This window comes from Podarcis pityusensis (assembly GCF_964106645.2).
Source record: "Podarcis pityusensis genome assembly, chromosome: 1".
Lineage (NCBI taxonomy): Eukaryota > Metazoa > Chordata > Lepidosauria > Squamata > Lacertidae > Podarcis > Podarcis pityusensis.
This window is the reverse complement of record NC_138028.1, coordinates 85025845-85043446: the sequence shown is the minus strand read 5'-3', so window position 1 is coordinate 85043446 and position 17602 is coordinate 85025845. Positions and strand designations below refer to the sequence as shown.

Below are 17602 nucleotides of genomic sequence, written 5' to 3'. Positions count from 1 at the left end.
ATTTGCCTCGATCTGTTGTGAACTCATAGGATTTGACTTCATTTCATTTGTCCTGCAGTAGAGACCTACCTGCCTGTGGCCCCCGGTAATAGCAACTCTGTAAAGCAGCCTTTGTCAGTGTGGTACCCTCCAGAAATTTTGCACCACAATTCCCATCAGCCTAGCCAATGGTCATGGATCATGGGAGTTGTAGTTCCAAACAACCAGAAGGCATTGGGTAGGCAATGGCTGCTGTGTATGTTAATTAGGGAAGCTGTTGCCAATTCTTCATACAAGAGACCAGCCCAGAAGCCATGCAAAGATTCAACTGTACCTGTTAGAAGCCCTCTTGTTAGGTGCCTCTATATCGTGCTTCCGTCCTAGGTAGCCCTCAAGTTGTACGCTGTGAGATCTATCCAGCTGTGCAGGAAGGGTGGCTGTCTCATCGATCTCGCTCACAGGGGTCTGGACCACGTTGAACAGGGATTCCTTTGTGGAAGTTTCCTCACCAACCACTCTGATCTCCATCTCAGGCAGTTTTTCCTCGGGCAGCTCTTCCGAAACCAATTCGTGATGTGGTTTCTCATTTTCTTGCATCTGCACGAGAGGGACAACTTGTTTAACCAAAAACAGAACCATTCAAGATGGTGTGTGTGTTTTTCTGACTTTTGCACCATTCCATGGAAGGAAGTGAGAGTCCTTCTTCACATTATGTAGACCGAGGCAGTTGACTATAGTGAGCAAATGCTGTGCCATGCCACTTCAGAGGGCAGAAGGGAAGCATATATTGGAATGCCCACCACTCCACAGGGTCCCCTGGCACAGCAGTGGGGATTGCTTTGTATAGCCCTCTCCCTTACTACATGCAGGGAGCTTTTTCAGAAGGGAAGGAATCAAAATATAACCCCTCACTTGCAAAATTCTACCACACTTATCATCTCAAGGCTTTTACTCAAATTATGTTTGTAAAAAAGAGATGCCACTGCAACCAAGTTCCTGCCTGTACTATTTGGGTACATGGAGAAGCCTCTCTCTGTGTGTGTGTGTGTGTGTGTGTGTGTGTGTGTGTAGGGGGGTGGCAGCCAACACCACCAATACTATATTATTGCTTTATTTTTAAAACCTACACCTAAAATCTGATTGTAGATGCAGTGATCTCAGTGGATAACCTGAACACTAGGCTTTAAATAGCAACAGTAAAGTCACAGAGAATCAGTAGTTTGAAACTTACCCATCCCATCCCATCCCATCCCATCCCATCCCCCCCCCCCTTTCCCAGTACATGTCTGAGTGCTTCACCCAGGAAAATCCACTCTTTGACATTGAATAGATGCAAATGGCAATTTGGGTTTCAGCGGATTGCTGTTTGCTCCAATTCAGTGGGTTTTGCAGGGAAAGCATGGGGCAAAAAACAAAGAGTTCAGATCTAGATCTGGAAAGCTTGAACCTGTGCCTACAAATGCAAAGCAAAGGTAAGTGTGGATGAGCTCTAAAATCCTGCTGGCGCATCCTAAAGCAGCCTTTTCCAACCTCGTGCCCTCCAGATGTTTTGGAACGCAAATCCTATCAGCCTGAGCCAGCTGGACCGTGCTGCCTGGGGCTAATGGGAGCCCTAGTCCAAAACAGACTGTCTCACCAGAGTGGTGCATGCTCTAGTTATCTCTCGCTTGGACTATTGCAATGCGCTCTTGTTTTAGTTATCTCTACTGCACTGTGCTCTATGTGGGGCTACCTTTGAAGGTGACCCAGAAACTACAACTATTCCAGAATGCGGCAGCTACACTGGTGACTGGGAGCAGCCGCCGAGACCACATAAAACCGGTCTTGAAAGACATACACTGTCTCCCAGTACGTTTCTGAGCACAATTCAAAGTGTTGATGCTGACCTTTAAAGCCCTAAATGGCCTCGGTCCAGCATACCTGAAGAAGCATCTCCACCCCCATCGTTCTGCCCGGACACTGAGGTCCAGCTTCAAGGGCCTTCTGGAGGTTCCCTCGCTGTGAGAAGCCAAGTTACAGGGAACCAGGCAGAGGGCCTTCTTGGTAGTGGCACCCACCCTGTGGAACGCCCTCCCACCAGATGTCAAAGAGAAAAACAACTACCAGACTTTTAGAAGACATCTGAAGGCAACCCTGTTTAGGGAATCTTTTAATGATTAATAGACTATTGTATTTTAATATTCTGTTGGAAGCCACCCAGCCAGATGGGCAGGGTAATAATAATAATAATAATAATAATAATAATAATAAGGTACGAGGTTGGGTAAAGCCGTCTTAGAGGGTCTACAACTACTCCTGGGAAATGACCATTATTTCAAAGAAGGTTAAGTTTGTAATAGTCTACAGACAGCAATATATTTCATGCATTGATTTACGTAGCCCCATCAGTGTGCATAATACTTTAGAGAATATGAAAGGAAAAGCTGCAGAAGTTAGCAGAGAAGGAATATATGGTTGTTTCAAATACACACGGTTAGGCTTAATTAGCCAACAGGCTACATTATGACATAGAATCATAGAGTTGGAAGGGACCGCAAAGGCCATCTAAGTCCACCCCCCTGCAGTGCTGGAATCTGAAGACGTGGTCACCCATCCAACTTGAAAGCATACTAGACCCTGCTGAGCTTTGCAAATGTGCTAGCAGTTTTATTGCTGCACCACTAGGTGGAATACATAGGAAATAGTATGTTTGTGCTAAAGACTGTGGGCAGAAAATATTACTTCTGATGAGGGATTTCAAGTAAGAGAGGTGTCACCATGTACATGTTATGGGAGGCAGTTCTGAGCATACAGGGCAGCAAGGCGGAGAGTCTATTGAAGCACGAGACAACCTTTGGATGATAGATTGTTGGGAAGCTGGACAGCTAGCTACTCATGCAATCCCTACTCATGACCAGCAGTCAACCACAAACCAAAGGACTGAGCCTGAGACAAATCCTAGTGCCCTCTCTTTTCCATCAACAATAACATCAGCCAGGCACATTATCAATTCACAGACAAGTCCTTCAACCATCATCCACCAGCAGTACATTTCAGTAATTTACCCGGGCTAAGTGGGAATCCCTAATGAAAAGGATGAATGGGCACAACTCAAACATTAATCCTGCAGAAACCAGTGGGCTCAGCTCTCCAATAATAATAATAATAATAATAATAATAATAATAATAATAATACTATTTATTTATTTATTCATTCATTCATTCATTCATTCATTCATTCATACATACCCATTCCATCTGGCTGTTTCCCCAGCCACTCTGGGATCCTATTGTCCAGTTTTTCAGTACCAAGCTACATGCTTGGGGAAACGATATAGTGCAGCCTCCGTGGTATCATACATCAGGGCACCGGTGGAGTTTGCATGTTTAAGTATTTTCCTGACATACAAAATCTCTGGTGCATGTCTAGCTAACCAGCATGCCAGACAGGTTTAGATCCTGTCTTCCTAACACAATAGCACTCTTTGTGTAAGCAGTGTTTTTGCCACAAGGGAACACTCCATTGTGGAATTTCCACACCAGTATTGTAGTGCCTTACAGACTGTGTCATGTGATTTTTCTGAATGTGTAGATTGGCATTTACTTGCAAGGACCCTCATTCCAGATGCACAAGGATGCTTTGGTTTGCAATGGTCCACACAACTGATGATCTTGGCTTGGAACCATCATAGGCTGTACAGTGACTGGAGTTGGTTTTAGATGTTCCACAAGAGGTAGTGGTGGCCAACTTGGATAACCTTAAGAGGACTGGATATATTCCTAGGGGGTCCAGGCTATCGATGGCCATGTTCTACCTTCTCTGTCAGAGGCAGTGTGTCTCTTGAATACCACTTGCTGGACATCACAAGTGGGGAGGTCCTGCGTGTGGGCTTCCCAAAGGCATCTGGGTGGCCACTGTGAGAGCATCCAGATGGGCCTTTGACCTGATTCAACAGGCTCCTCTTATGTTCTTACGATTCCAAGCTGCCTAAATGGATCAGCTGCTACAGGGCAAGAGGGACAGAGAAGTGCTTTGTGTCGGTAGGGGCATATAAAGCCAGCAACATTAGGCACTTCTTGAGGCTTATATTTGCATCTCATAATGCCTCCAATTCAGTGGGTCAAAGGAAGCAAAAGGAACCGAGGTCAATAGTCCACAGCACAGCTAAGAAGAGAGAGCATATTGTAATGTCTCTGTTAGGCATGTGCGATCCCATAGAAGAGCAATAGCTGCCAGGGAATGCAGAGATAAGCACCCTGCCCAAAGTCACTTTAGAAACAAGTTGATGGCAAATCTGCTCAGCCTGGTACTGCCTAGAAGTGATAATTCCATGGAGGACATTGTAGACCTACATTACAATGTTAAGGTCCAACCAAATATTACAGGGGACAGGTAGATGTTGCTGACCCATCTCATTCCTGCCTCATCTTCCTGGTAATATTTGGTAAAGAACATATGGGATGATGCCATTGTGTTCTTCTGCATATCCCTGCTCTCTACAAGTGAAAGTCTAAGTAAGGGCAGGGAAATACTGACATCACTTTTCTTTTAACAAACATTACCGGGAGTTGTATGTTGGCAGGGGGATGTCCTTAACATCCAGGTATTCTCTGCAATATATAGCTGGACACCTAAAGTGGCTTCAGTTGTCATCCCAGCTCTCCACTGAACTGAGGTTTTGTTGGGGGGGGCAGTGGGTAGGGATCTCTTAATAGCTAATTCTCAGCAGCAACCACAATTCCCAGGATTCTTTGGGGGGAAGCCATGACCGTTAAACTGATATAATACTGCTACAAAGGTGTAGCACAGATATGCAATGTGAGTCTCAGCATCGTTCCTGTCCAACACACTTCCAGCACCACACAAGTCACCAACATAGCTGCAATGTTGAAAGCCTGAATAGAGGATGTTGGAAAGGGTCCTTGGTCACATCCAAGGACCAATTTATGCAGTTGTTTCATTCCTGTGGAAACTGCAGCTGTCGGTTTCACACTTGTGCGAAACTATTTATCACGAATCTATGGTGGACATAATCTGAGCTCATGAAGGCAACCTGTAAGCTGGTTTGTAATATTTGACTGCAATATTGCTCCCAGTTTTACATAAAATTTAAACCAGGTGAGACAGAGTTCTTATGGTCAGCTGGAAAGCTAACCAGAGAGTGATTATTCAGTTTGCTAGTGCTTGGAGGGGCATGGTTCAGCCATGGCCAGGAGTGGGCCCACACAGCTTCACTTAGTGTGCCAGGTGCAGTCCCTTCCAGTAAAGGGGGGATCTGGCCACTACCACACATACTTTGGGCCACTCTAATGTGAGGCTGCCTTTGAAAACTGTTCAGTAACTATAGCTGGCTCAGAATATCAGGCAATTACTAGAGGTCTTTTATTTGGAGCATTTGACTGTATTGCTTTTTGCACTGGTTTGCGGCATGTGTCCAAACCCAATTAATCCCTGGCTATAACCTCTAAAGCCACATATAGTTTAGGACAGGGAAATCTGAAGGGCTATCTGCTCCCCACTCATGATTCTGCCCTCCTTTTAAGATCCTCTGGGATGCTCTGCTGTTCACCCTACTATCATTTGAGGTTGCTTGATGAATAACTTCGTGGTTGTGCTGCCCAGGCTCACAGACTCCCTTCCCAGCCTTCAGAAAGATAATTAAAACTCTTTTGGTTAAGATTTGCTTTTGTTACCACAGAATAGGTTTATGATGCTGCTGTTGTTTGCAAGTATATAAGCCCCATTGAGGCCTAGTGGACTTACCTTTGAATAACTGGTAGAAGAACTTCCTTATCAACTGAATTTCCTTTGTGTTTGCAACATTGAGAGCTGCAAGTGCATTGTGTGATTGTGGGTCTAAGTGCAGAATGTAACCATAGAACCACAAAGCTGGAACGAACCCCAGGGTAAGCAACGGCACCAAACTCAAGACTCAGGAGCCAACAGCATGCTTAGGTGCCAGGAAAATATTGACAGCTCTATCTTATGGGTGCCTAAGTTCCATTAACTTCAATAGAACATTGCCAGGTGTGGCCAGGAGTGCAGCCTAAGACATCTGTACTTGGACCACACAGTGTAACTACCCCCTGCATGCACCCAACATTCAGCCAGCTGTGCAGAGTAGTGCAGGTCAGCCTTCGCCAACTTGGTGCCCACTAGCTGGGGTTGATGGGAGTTGTAGTCCAAAACATCTGGCTGGTACCAGGTTGGCCAAAGGCTCTTTAGGTTATACTGGCTAATTCCGCATTGGCATCACACATTGAATGTAAAGCACACCAGTAGTTCTGTGCTTGCGCCAGGTCAGAGAAATTACTGGGCCTGATGCCAAAGGTAGGATTCTATTCTTCTTGTCTTCCTACCAATGCTGACTTCTAATGGAGCAGTGCTAAGGCCAGAACTTATTTTGCTGAGATCTTCAATAACTCCATGGTATACTTTTCAAAATGTCAAAAGCTTGCCTGCTGGGGGGGGGGGTATTTTCCTCACCTTTTGTTGTATGAATAAATTTTGTGATAAAAGAACACAGGTGCCTATTTCACCACGTAAGCACGCTGTAGGAAACCCCTGCTAATCAAGGCTTCCTGCCATGATCACAACAACAGTGAAAGCTGCTTTGTCATAACATGGCAAGTTATAGGAATGAGACACGCATTTCATCAATTGTGACCTGGCCTTTATGGCTGTGGTGGAGACCCTGTGGTCCTTCAGATGCTGTAGCCCAGCAACATTTGGATGGCCACAGAACTCCTAACCCAGCTTTAGGGGGAGGCTAAAAAGTGCTTCAGGGACAAATAAATAGGCTACCTGAGGCAACTTCATGTATGACTTCTGAGGAATCTTTTTAGCAAAGCGCTTCTTGCTTCTACAGTTTTGAATGTAATCCCCCCCAAAACTTGCGCAACTCTTATTGATTTGAGGCACATGGCAAAATACACCTAGACGCCACAGCTCAACAACTGAGTCTCTGGAAGAGGGGGTGTTAAAAATCTAAATTAGTGGAATAAATAATTCATCCAAAGGTAGCCCCTAGCAAAGTGTTCCTCAGCCTTAATCGTCCCTGCCCCAATCTTAGGTCCGGTGCCTTGTCCTTTCATGCTGGCATCTGCTGGCTGGCTGCGATTCCCGAGTGCAGTTATTTTTCAGTGCTGTGACAGAAACACCTGAAAAATCTAAACTGTTTGACTATAAAAACTACAGCTGTGCTTCCTTTTCCTGGTACCCTCTGCCCTCCTTATCTCATTGCAACAGGCCTTCTTGGTGCATCACAGTGAACATGACAAAGTATGGAGCAAGCTGTCCCAATGCCTGCAGGAATCCATAAAACCTCAACTTTGTGAACAGCTCCACAAAGACTTGTTTTCTCAAAAGCACTCTTTTGCAGGGCACCTTATCCTGACACTTGGCCTTTGCTACTGTGATCAGCTATTCCACAGAGAGCAGCAAAGCTCCAAGACCTTAAATATCTGCAGAGAGTGGATGGTTACAATAAACCGGTCCCAGAAGAAAACTGATATTACAGAACAGTCAATCCCCAGGAGACTTAAGAAAAATGGCTTCTGAATTGCCTGCGGAACAAAATGCTTACAAGTGAGGGTTTGTTGCAAGCATGTGTACTGAGAAAACAGCAGCTTCAAGTTGCTGCCTTCTTTTGTGATTAGCCACAACTTACTTTGCAGTGTGTAGCGTGCATACCCAATTACCACAAATGTCAAGGCCAGTAATTGTCACCAAGTTAGTAGAAAAGGCTGGATGGAAGCAGATATGAGAGAAAAGCAGCAACAGCAGCAGAGATTCCCTTCTCTTTTTTTGGCAGGATGGCCTCCTTCAAAACACTGCTCCAGGCCTCCAGGATTTATCCTTAACAGCGAACCTGCAAGGGATTGCTCCAAGGTCCCATTCTATTGCCAGGCTTACATGTGACCAATCATTCATCCGGTCGTGCAAAATGGCTTGACCACTGGAGAGGCTGTTTCAGACAGGCACTTACTGCAGAGGTGGAGCCTTGGCATCAGCTGATCTGAACAAAAGTTCAGAGAAGACGTCAGTGCTGCTTGGCACCCCACTCCCAAGTATGGCCCAAAGCCTGCGGGGCAAGAATGGAAGGAGGCTCATGTATTCTGGGAAGAAAGAGGCAAGTATGCATGGGAAAAAGCACAAGAGGGGTGACAGGCACAGATTGAGCCAGGGAGTAATAATAATAATAATTACTCCCAGGGAGTACTTTGGATGACTTGTCCATTAAAGGCACATTGAAAGTCTGTCTTCAGATATTAAGCTGGCGGCAACAGGACACAAAGAAAATTTTCAAGATATTGTAAGCAAGCTGCTTAAGGGTGGGGGGGGGGAAGAGCAGTAAGACTAAGAAGAAGGGGGAAAGTGAAAGAAGGCTGAGAGAAACAATGGCACAGAGAAGCGCAAAGGCTTACAGAAAGCAACAAAAGTGTTGGCAGAGTTGTGGATATTTTGCTGGACAGCACAGGGATGTGTAAGAGCAGTGGAAAAAAGTTGGCAGCAAGAAGGGCCTGGCTGCAGATTATCTGATGAGCTGCGTGTCTTGCACTGTTAATGAGGAAGCACCTATCAATCATCATGTAGGAGGAAAGACCTGATTAGTGTATGTGGCGAAGACCGATCCTCTCGGAATGATGGCTTGTGCCTCCCAGTGTAAATACTTGTGGAGTTTTTAGATGTTCAGATACACAACTGCCTTGGATAAATACAAAATGAAAATGGATGTGGATGCACACATGTGGGTGAGTGTGCAGGACTGAGATTACTGTGCCTTAATACTGTGTCTTCACACTCCAACAAATGAGCCTTTTTAGAACAAAATAGAACATTTATTGGCTGCATTGTGCTTCTGTTGCTTAGGGAAACTTTAACTGCATGTTTTGGGCTTATTTTGTGAAGCCACAGTGCCTCTGAATCACGTCAAGAGGTACATGTGGAAGGAGAGCTACTACCACATCTATCTGCAGTAACAAACCTCCATTTACAAAAGGGATGGGGAACCTGTGGACCTCTAGATGTCGCTGGCCAATGAGTCAGTTTGATAGGAGATGTGGTTTGGCAACATCTGAGGGCCATAAGTTCTTCAGACCTGATTTACAGCAAAAGTGAAAAGCAACCACAGAACTGCTTTTTGTTGGCATATTATGCTGAGGTGCATTGCCACAGGTCTTCCTTTGTACCTGTGTGTCAGGGGGCACCCTGCGTCATAAAGTAAGCCCAACTTTAAAAAAAAAAGAATTAAGAGTTTTCATGACTTTGGGTACCTCTGGTATAGCAGGGATTGTCCTAACAATTCATTTTGATGTTTCTGGAAGCACCTGTAAGATTAATAGTATCACAGCTACATAGGAAGAAATCTTTTAGGTACGGTTCTTTTTTAGGTCATGATCACAGCACCTTCATCATCGTCCATTCGTTGCCCATGATCTTCCGTTTTACAAGCACAAAAAGCAACCCACTTTTCCAGGAAGGGCAAGGTCACTCTATAAATTGCTAACAAAGACAGCAATGCAGACATGAATTCCATCTTGTGATTTCTCTTCACTAACTATAGGTTGTATTTTATGCATTTCTGTAGGCTCAATCACTCCACTCTTCTTCTCACCAGGCCACTGCATTGCACCACGTGAAAATGTATTGACTTATGCATCAATACACCTGACACATTCTTCCTTTGCAAGAGAATGAAACTTGGATCCTAAGACAATAGAGCAACCTGGGATGTGGGCCTGAGTAGCCCATGCTGGAATTTTGCTCATCACTTTCTTTTCACCATGAGTACAACAAGGCCTATCTTCATTCCTTAAAAGGGCAGAGTGGAATAAAGAAGAAAGCAAATGCTTATTAAAAACAACGTACAAAAAATATGTTGTTAGAGAGGCCAAGTTGGATACAAAGTTCCCAGACAGATCAGATCTTCTTTTCAAAAGGGTTTCCCAAATGCCTGAAAAATAAAATATATATAGAATAACCCTCTCTTCTGGGTACAGTTGGGTTTCGAATAAACATTTGACTCCTTGATCCAGACAGCATTCGGAGCTGTGGGTAGGGAACAGGAAAGACTCCACAGGAACAGCAGGGAGATCAGGTGATGAGTATCTTTGAAACATTCATTCATTTGATGCGGCTGGACTAATTAAAATCACTTGGAAGCCAGGAGCTTCTTTGGCTTTATAAAGAGATCAGGATCAGGCCTGTAAAGAGGAAAGTGCCTCAGGAATCACTCCAGAGAAGGTGGGTCACTGATTAAGCTAAGAGTGTTTCTACTCTTCCCTCTACCTGTCTTCACACTTTTTCTACAAGAACTATCAGATATTGTGCCTCCATCTAGATCTCTAAACCCAACATTATTCTGCACAAATGCCTTACTCTACACCACCATTAAATGACCAGAAGTCTTATATTCCTTTCCATCTAGTCACACTACTTGCGATACCCTGGGTTTAAGGTTTCTGACACAGAAACTATTCCAAAAAGCACACTGCTAGGCTTGTGTGCTGTTGCCAGGATCCTAACTGAGAAATGTGTGTAGCTAACAGTCTAATCGTGTACGGTCAAAACTGTGCACCTTGCTATAAGCATTAGACACCGTCAGATACAGTAGCTCCTTCAATGAGAATACAGCAGCTCTCCAGTTCAAAACATATATGCAAGTGTGTCTATGAAGGATCTGTTACAGCAAAAATATAATTTAGGGGGAACCGTAGAGCAGCCTTTCCCAACCTTGGGTTCCCAGATGCTGCTGGACTCCAGCTAAGTATCAGCTCCACCCAGCATGGCCAGTGAACAGGGATGATGGGAGCTGAAGTCCAGCAACATCTCAAGAGCACCAGGTTGAGAAAGTACATATTAAAATAGTAACATTAATCTATATTTAACAGATCCATTTTGCAGATATACATATTGGCTCCAAATTTCCTGGTGTTTACTATATTTATCAAAGAAGAAGACTGTGAAGAGCACTGCAAGTTAAAGTTCTAAATAACTGAACATAAGAGAATTCTTTTTCTCTTTCTTTTGCTAGAAAAATACATTTTGTGTATTTTTACAAAGATGCAACAAAACTGGATAACTGAATTAAGCTGTGGAGGTTTCCAAGAAGGAGGAACTAAAACTGATAACTGACCAGTGATGAGTCTTCTGCATCAGGAGAAATGGCATCTTCTAAACTTAACTCCTCCTTCTTCTCCCTCTCTTCTTCAGGCCTACAGTAAACACAGAAGAACATAATCCAGTATATAAAATGGAAACAACATGGAGCAGAATAACTCATCCTTCCTGTGCTATTGCTTGAGCAGAGATGTCCACTAATAGTGGAGGAGGGACCTTCCAGAACAGATTGGGGAGGGAGGAGCTGCAGGAAATTAGCAAAAATTGCCTACCCTCTTCCATTAGTGCATGCCTCCTGCTGGATCAAAAGCCCCTTTGCCTGTGCAACATCACCAATTAGATACAGCCTACTGCTGAAGTTTGTTTGTGTGTGTTTTTAAAGAAGAAAAAACTATATATATAGTGTCTATACAAAGAAAACCATATAACTGCAGCGGTGAAGAGTGTGGAGCTGACGTTTCCAGTTGTGTAAATAATGTGCATGCAAAACCCAGAACTCAACACCATACAACCAAACTCAGTATGGAACAGCAACAAAGACACTAGGAATCTCAGCCCTAGGTTAAGTAGGATAGTTTTCACAACCACAAGAGGGCAGCATCTCAGTCCTTTTTTTTCTTTCCAACTCAAAAAAGATCAACTCTACACTCACGAGATAGCTGTTGCCTCTGCCAAAACACCAGACTCAAAAAATAGTCTCAGGTTGCACTCCAGCATAGGACAGAAATGTTAATCCTAATTGTGGAATTACACCCCTGGGACATCAATTGATACTGTTCATATTGAGAGCACCATCTTCTTCAGAGTTATGAGAGGAGTTTCGCTTATTGTGACCCAAAGATGTGGATAAGGCAGTGTTGAAGAGGTCCAGCAAGCTACATGATCTCTGGATCAGTGTCTGGAGGCAGTAATGGACTGGATGAGAGCCAACAAACTGAAACTGAATCCTAAAAAAATGGAGACGCTGTTGGTGGGTGGTTCTTGTGTCTGGGAATTGAGGATTTGGCCTGTTCTTGATGGAGTTCTGCTGACACTCAGGGAAGTAACAGCCCAAAGGGCAACTTACATACATGTAACCTACCCCATCTCAGTTTCAGGCTCTGTCTCAAAGTCAAACTCCAGGTCTGTGGTCCTAGCCACTTTGTGCTGCGAAAGGTCTTCTGGAATCGTTCTATTCCTTAGTAATTCAAGCTGAAAAAGAATATTTTTGGGGGGATATTAAAGAACACACAGGGTGGGGTTTTTTTGTATAGGCAGATGTGAAAGAGGCCACTCCCCATTCCCTGTTGCACCTGTGACCTCATTTTCATCTACCCCATCCCTTCAGGGGTCAGTTTTGCCTTTCCTACACCTACACATTTCCCCCATATTGCACTTCACTGTGCTATTTGCCTTTTATGTTGCCAGATCACTGCTCTAGGGTCTAGCACTGGTTTAACTGAGAAAGGTATTAGAAGGCATTAGGGTGCTATAACAGGAATTGAAAGCAATGCTTTGTTTACTGACAAATATACGTATATTCATCTTCAAATTATTATTATTTTTCAGCCCAATACTCTCTGCAGGATTATTCAAGAAAGCGTTTTTGAAAAGCTTCACATTAAAATAAAATGAAACACAAATTAGGCTTTCTAATGTCGTACCTCAATTTTTGAGCAACTCGGAAGCCAAGCATTTTGGAACCCAAACACCGAAAACGAATTGCTTCCGTTTTCGAATGCACCTCAGAAGTCAAACGGCTTCCGCTGCATTTTTTTCTTTTTTCTCCATTGACTTTGCCAACCGCCCTTTGCGCCTCGGTTGTTGAACGTTTTGGAAGTCAAACAGTCTTCCGGAACGGATTACGTTTGACAACCGAGGTACCACTGTAGTAGTAAGAAGCAACAGTTGGATCCCCGTATTCCAAACCAGCTTGGTTAGTAGGTTTCCATTATTGTTAACCATACAAAGTGCTGGCAGGCTCTTCCTTCTGTGGGCTACTTACTGTGGTCAGACGCTCCAAGGCAGCAAAACGTTCTTCCCACGTGGCTGTGGATTTCTCAAAGGCTTCGTGTCTTTTCAGTAGCTTCTCCACAGCATCCACAGTTTGCCCATAATCACCGCTGGAGAGATAGGGCTCCTGGGCAATGAGCCACGCCTCGGCCACTGAGGCATCCCTGGAAAACTGGCACACCTCAAGCACTGGTGCGTGAAGAGGAGAAGGGAAACCAGAGAGAGGGTCATGATTCAGCATGTAGGATGCACACACACTGATGGCTGGGCCTTGCCCTACATGGAAAAGTGCCCACTTGGGTGGAAAAGCCTCATTCCAGTCAGCCCACCTAGGAAACACCCTGTGGGATACTTACACAAGCGAAGCCAGTCCCAACGCCTGTCCCACTTCTCCACCATCTCCCTCCTCTTCTCTGCCAGCTGCATCAGTTTTTCTTTTATCTAAAAGAAAAGGAAGGAAAGTTTTCTCTCTCCCTCCCTGCCACAGGTTTCATGGCAGTTAGGTTAAGTGCACAGAGTTTCCTGCTCTAATTATATATAATGCTTACACAAATCCCGCTTTTCTTTCTTACAAGAAGAAACCCTAAGACAATTAAAACTATTGCGCATGAGCAAAAAACACAGGCAAAATAGGGAGCAGCTCAGGCCCATGTTTTATGCCATGGCAGCAGACCCCGTCTTTAAATGAGAGTTTGCTCCATGTATGTGGTAGGCACTGAACTGTCCTACCTATTCATGCTTTTTGCACCCTCCACAGATCCTCTTCCCCCTCTTGGAGCAATGCACATATCCCACCCCCACCGTGAGGTTGCAGGCATGCACTGTGCAATGGAGAACTCCCTTCCACTTTCCCCATCAGCTGACGGGCAGGAGAAAGAAGTGCTTTGCCAGCCTGTGCTCATCCCTTTCCAAAGTGCCAAGCATAGGGCTGGCAATGCCCCGTGTGCTATGGTTCCCAACTGGCTCTCAGGTGCTTGGGAAACTCAAATAAGGGATTTCAACAGGTAGATGGGACAAACTACCGGTCACTCATATGATGACATAATGATTGTCAGGCAGGCCGTCCCGCTCATCTGTCACAGATGTTCATGAGAATTCCCCAGAGTGAAAAAGGCTCCCCTTCCCCTAAATAGAATTCTGAATGGGTTGCTGAAAATGTCAGAGGGGGAGAGGGGCTGCTCTGTCATAAATGCCACCTGGACTAAGGGATGAAGGAGGAAGCACCTTGGTTCCAGAAAGCCAGTGCCTCCATCTACACCCGCAGGAACCTAAGGTGGGGAGCAGCCATGCTTAATGCAGTCTTGCATATATATTAGTCATCTCTCACAACAAAGCTTGTGCTGGGAAGCCCTCACCTCATCTGCAGCATGGTGCCTGCGCTGCAGCAGGGCTTTGCCAAGATCAAAGCAAGTGGTGAAGCTTTTCTGCCTGGTGTCTATCTCGGACTTTATGCCCTGGTGGTGTTTCATCAGAAGCTCCACAGACGAAACATCCCTTTAAATGGGGGAAATAATGGAAGAATAAACAAGCAGCAGAACGTTACTAACACCCAAGAGATCCTCAGCGGCGCTGAAAAGCCCAAGGACTTTTTCTCAAGTTGTAGGAGATCTCCTGAAAACCAGTCTCAAAGGCATGCAAAGCCTGAATCAGCAAATGTGATGTGCAACTGGCTTCCAGCCAGCTGCTTCCCAGAATGTTACAGCTCACAGGGCTTATTTTTTTAAAAAAAGGGGGGGAGATTATGAACTTGGTAAGCGGTTCTTGAGGGTTGCATCAGCATGTGAGGAACTGCAAATGGTTTCTCTAGCATCTGGGTGGGAAAAGAAAAAAGGGGGGTGGGAGTCCATTCCCATTCCATCTTGTTACCTGGGCTTCTCCTGTGTTTCAATCTGCCGGATCACACTCTCCATCCAAGATATGAGGTCCCGGACCATGCTGAAGAAGCGGAACTTCTCTGCTGTGTCAACCAGCTGAGCCCGCCTCCCCTCACAGGCAGTCAGCAGGGCCTTCCAGGCCTTCACCACCTCCTGCTCTTGCTTCTGAATAGCGACGGCCCTTTCCCCAGCATAGGCTGCCTGCAGGCGTACCGCCACCTCCTGGAAATGCTGAACCTGCCAGAGAAGAGGGAACTTTATATTGCAACCCAAGAACGTACACTTCACACCTAAGACCAGAGTCCCTTCCAGGAAACCTGTTTAATGGGCATTCAGCCTGATTTGTCTGTGGGGAGATTAGACAATGTTGCATCATTATCCAACACTTTCCTTACTGCAAAAAGTCTCGGCTTTGGGGAAAATTTGTTTCGGAGGTCCACATCAAGCGTCCGTTGTGCAGCCTGAATTTGTTAGACGCGACAGAAGCCTGTTCAAAAATACCAGTAGTATGGAAGTATGCTGGCTATGCAGGTCTCTCCCAGACATGGTTTCCTAATTTTAAAATGGAAGCATGAAGGACCAGTTTCATAGGGAAACGAAAACATTGAGAATCTGGTTTGGGCTCCGTAGCGCAATAAATCAAGAATGCCAGTTAAGCCAGGAGAGACTGTTTTCCTTATGTTCCAAAGTCTTCCAAGGGAGGATGCTAACTTCAATCAGATCTGGAAAACGCCACATAGACCTGTTCAATTTCCCTTTAGCCAAGACACACAGATGACAGAAAAATGTGAAAGGTCAAGGCCGAGCATCCCTGGAGTGCTCAAACACATATATTTCTGATCTATACCAGGGATTATACCAATACAGTTCCCCATGTCGTCCAGTAGCGAGCTATAGACTTGTAAGGTATGTGGTTACCTGCTGTCCCAACAAGTGGATGTCTCGCTCAAAGGCTGTGTGCATCCTGTGGAAAGACTCTGCTGTGTTGACGTCCCGGCCCAACTCCTCCGGCAGCTCCTTGTGCTTCTCCTCAATGAGAACCAGGATCTCACCACCATCATAGAAGAACTTGTGCAGTTCATAGGAGGCAGCCAGCAGCTGTATCCTGGTATCAATCAACTCTAACAAGTCAGCCCAGCTCTCATTCAGACTGTCCTTCAACTCCGCAATCGTGGCAGCTTCCGGGTGGCCAGCATCAATCAGCTGCTCAATTATGAGATTGACACCGTCCACCCGCTCCTGCCCGATGTTTCCTGTTTCCCGGGTGAAGTCACGGAACTTATCTCGCAGTAGCTAGCCAAGAAACAAACCAGAGAGAACATGAGCATTCTAAGAGGTCTAATCTCATTCAACAATGGATGCAATGTCACTTTCTGTAGATCCAGAGCCCATGTTCACTCCCAAATTACAACATGAGACTTACTTGAAAACACACACACACACACACAGAGAGAGAGAGAGAGAGAGAGAGAGAGAGAGAGAGAGAGAATCTGCCAATTTTCTCCTTTTTCTCTCTAGGATAACCATATGCAAAGGAGGGTAGGGCTCTTTTATTTTGCATAGTGATGTAAAAGAGTGTTGTTGTTTTCTGTTGCAAGCTGTCACCCAAAATTGAAAAAGCCTACCAACATATGAAAGCTTATGCCATAAGACATTTGTTAGCCTTTAAGGTACCACAATGTTCTTTCTTGTTTTTTCTGCAGCACACTAATGTGGCTGATTTTCTGAAAACAGCTTACAACAGCCACTCTTGTCATAACACAAGCTCTCTTCAGACATTAGCCAAGTGCAGGTATGTTGGAGTGACAGCATCATGCGCTCCAGCCTGTCCCTGACTAGACATAGCAACATGGTCCGAAGGGGGCTCCTAAGCAAGTTTGCTTGAGCGTGCTTACAAGTCCCCCCTGTGGCTGGGAAACCTGAATGATCCGAAGGAAAGGGAGGCTGGTAAGCATGTTCAAGGGAACACATTTGCGAGCCCAATTGTGACCTTGCTGCTGAATGTGGTAAAGTCAGGAGTAGAGGTGGCAAGGTTGTCGGACACAGCGCCATGTCTCCAACACACTTTTACTTTCCTAATATTTGAAGAAAACTATAGTGATTTCTGCACTCCAAGCTGCATGTCTTTTGTTATAAAAAAAAGATAGTGCCTAAACATGTAAATACAAAAAGATATATTAAACACAGGATAATTTTAACAGGTAAAAGAGAAAAAAGAAAAAAACGTGAATATGTAAATATATATGTACTCCAGAGGACAAAATAAGAAAATTAAATTATCCTTTAAATTACTAAATAGTTTGCAACAGCATATGTGGTTACTTATTTTCTTGTGGCTTATTGCACCAGTACATGGCAAGATTATTCCACTTAAAAAACAATTACTTGTTTGTTTGTGCCTTTACGCCAACTTATAACATTAGTTAACTTTGCCATGTGGGCTGATTCCCATACCCTAACAAGCCAGCCTTCCAGCATAAGAATAAATTATAACTTCCCATTGTAAACGTGCAGTGGTTAAACCCTGCATACATTGGGGGTTCCCTGTATGTTAAATGCAATTGAATTTTAACACACCCTGTACCACCTAGCAGCAAGGTTTCATCTGGCCACCACATGACCAGAGTCAATTAACCAGAGTGTGCAGTCAAATAAC

At 44.7% G+C, this 17602-nt stretch overlaps 1 protein-coding gene across 11 annotated transcripts in view; it reads right to left on the bottom strand.

Moving 5' to 3' along the window:
* SPTB (spectrin beta, erythrocytic) overlaps positions 1–17602 on the bottom strand; it is a 97012-nt gene that overhangs the window by 9414 nt on the left and 69996 nt on the right. For 9 of the 11 annotated variants that reach the window (XM_081003286.1, XM_081003284.1, XM_081003289.1 and 6 more), the window contains 8 exons: positions 15865–16239; positions 14939–15183; positions 14428–14566; positions 13429–13513; positions 13065–13261; positions 12162–12271; positions 11097–11175; positions 314–576 (listed from right to left, as the gene is read on the bottom strand). In XM_081003286.1, the coding sequence (XP_080859412.1) occupies positions 314–576; positions 11097–11175; positions 12162–12271; positions 13065–13261; positions 13429–13513; positions 14428–14566; positions 14939–15183; positions 15865–16239 (1493 nt within the window). Of the gene's footprint in view, positions 1–313; positions 577–8777; positions 10165–11096; positions 11176–12161; positions 12272–13064; positions 13262–13428; positions 13514–14427; positions 14567–14938; positions 15184–15864; positions 16240–17602 lie in introns of those variants that run through there. The other 2 variants (XM_081003283.1, XM_081003282.1) reach the window with 2 other exon arrangements.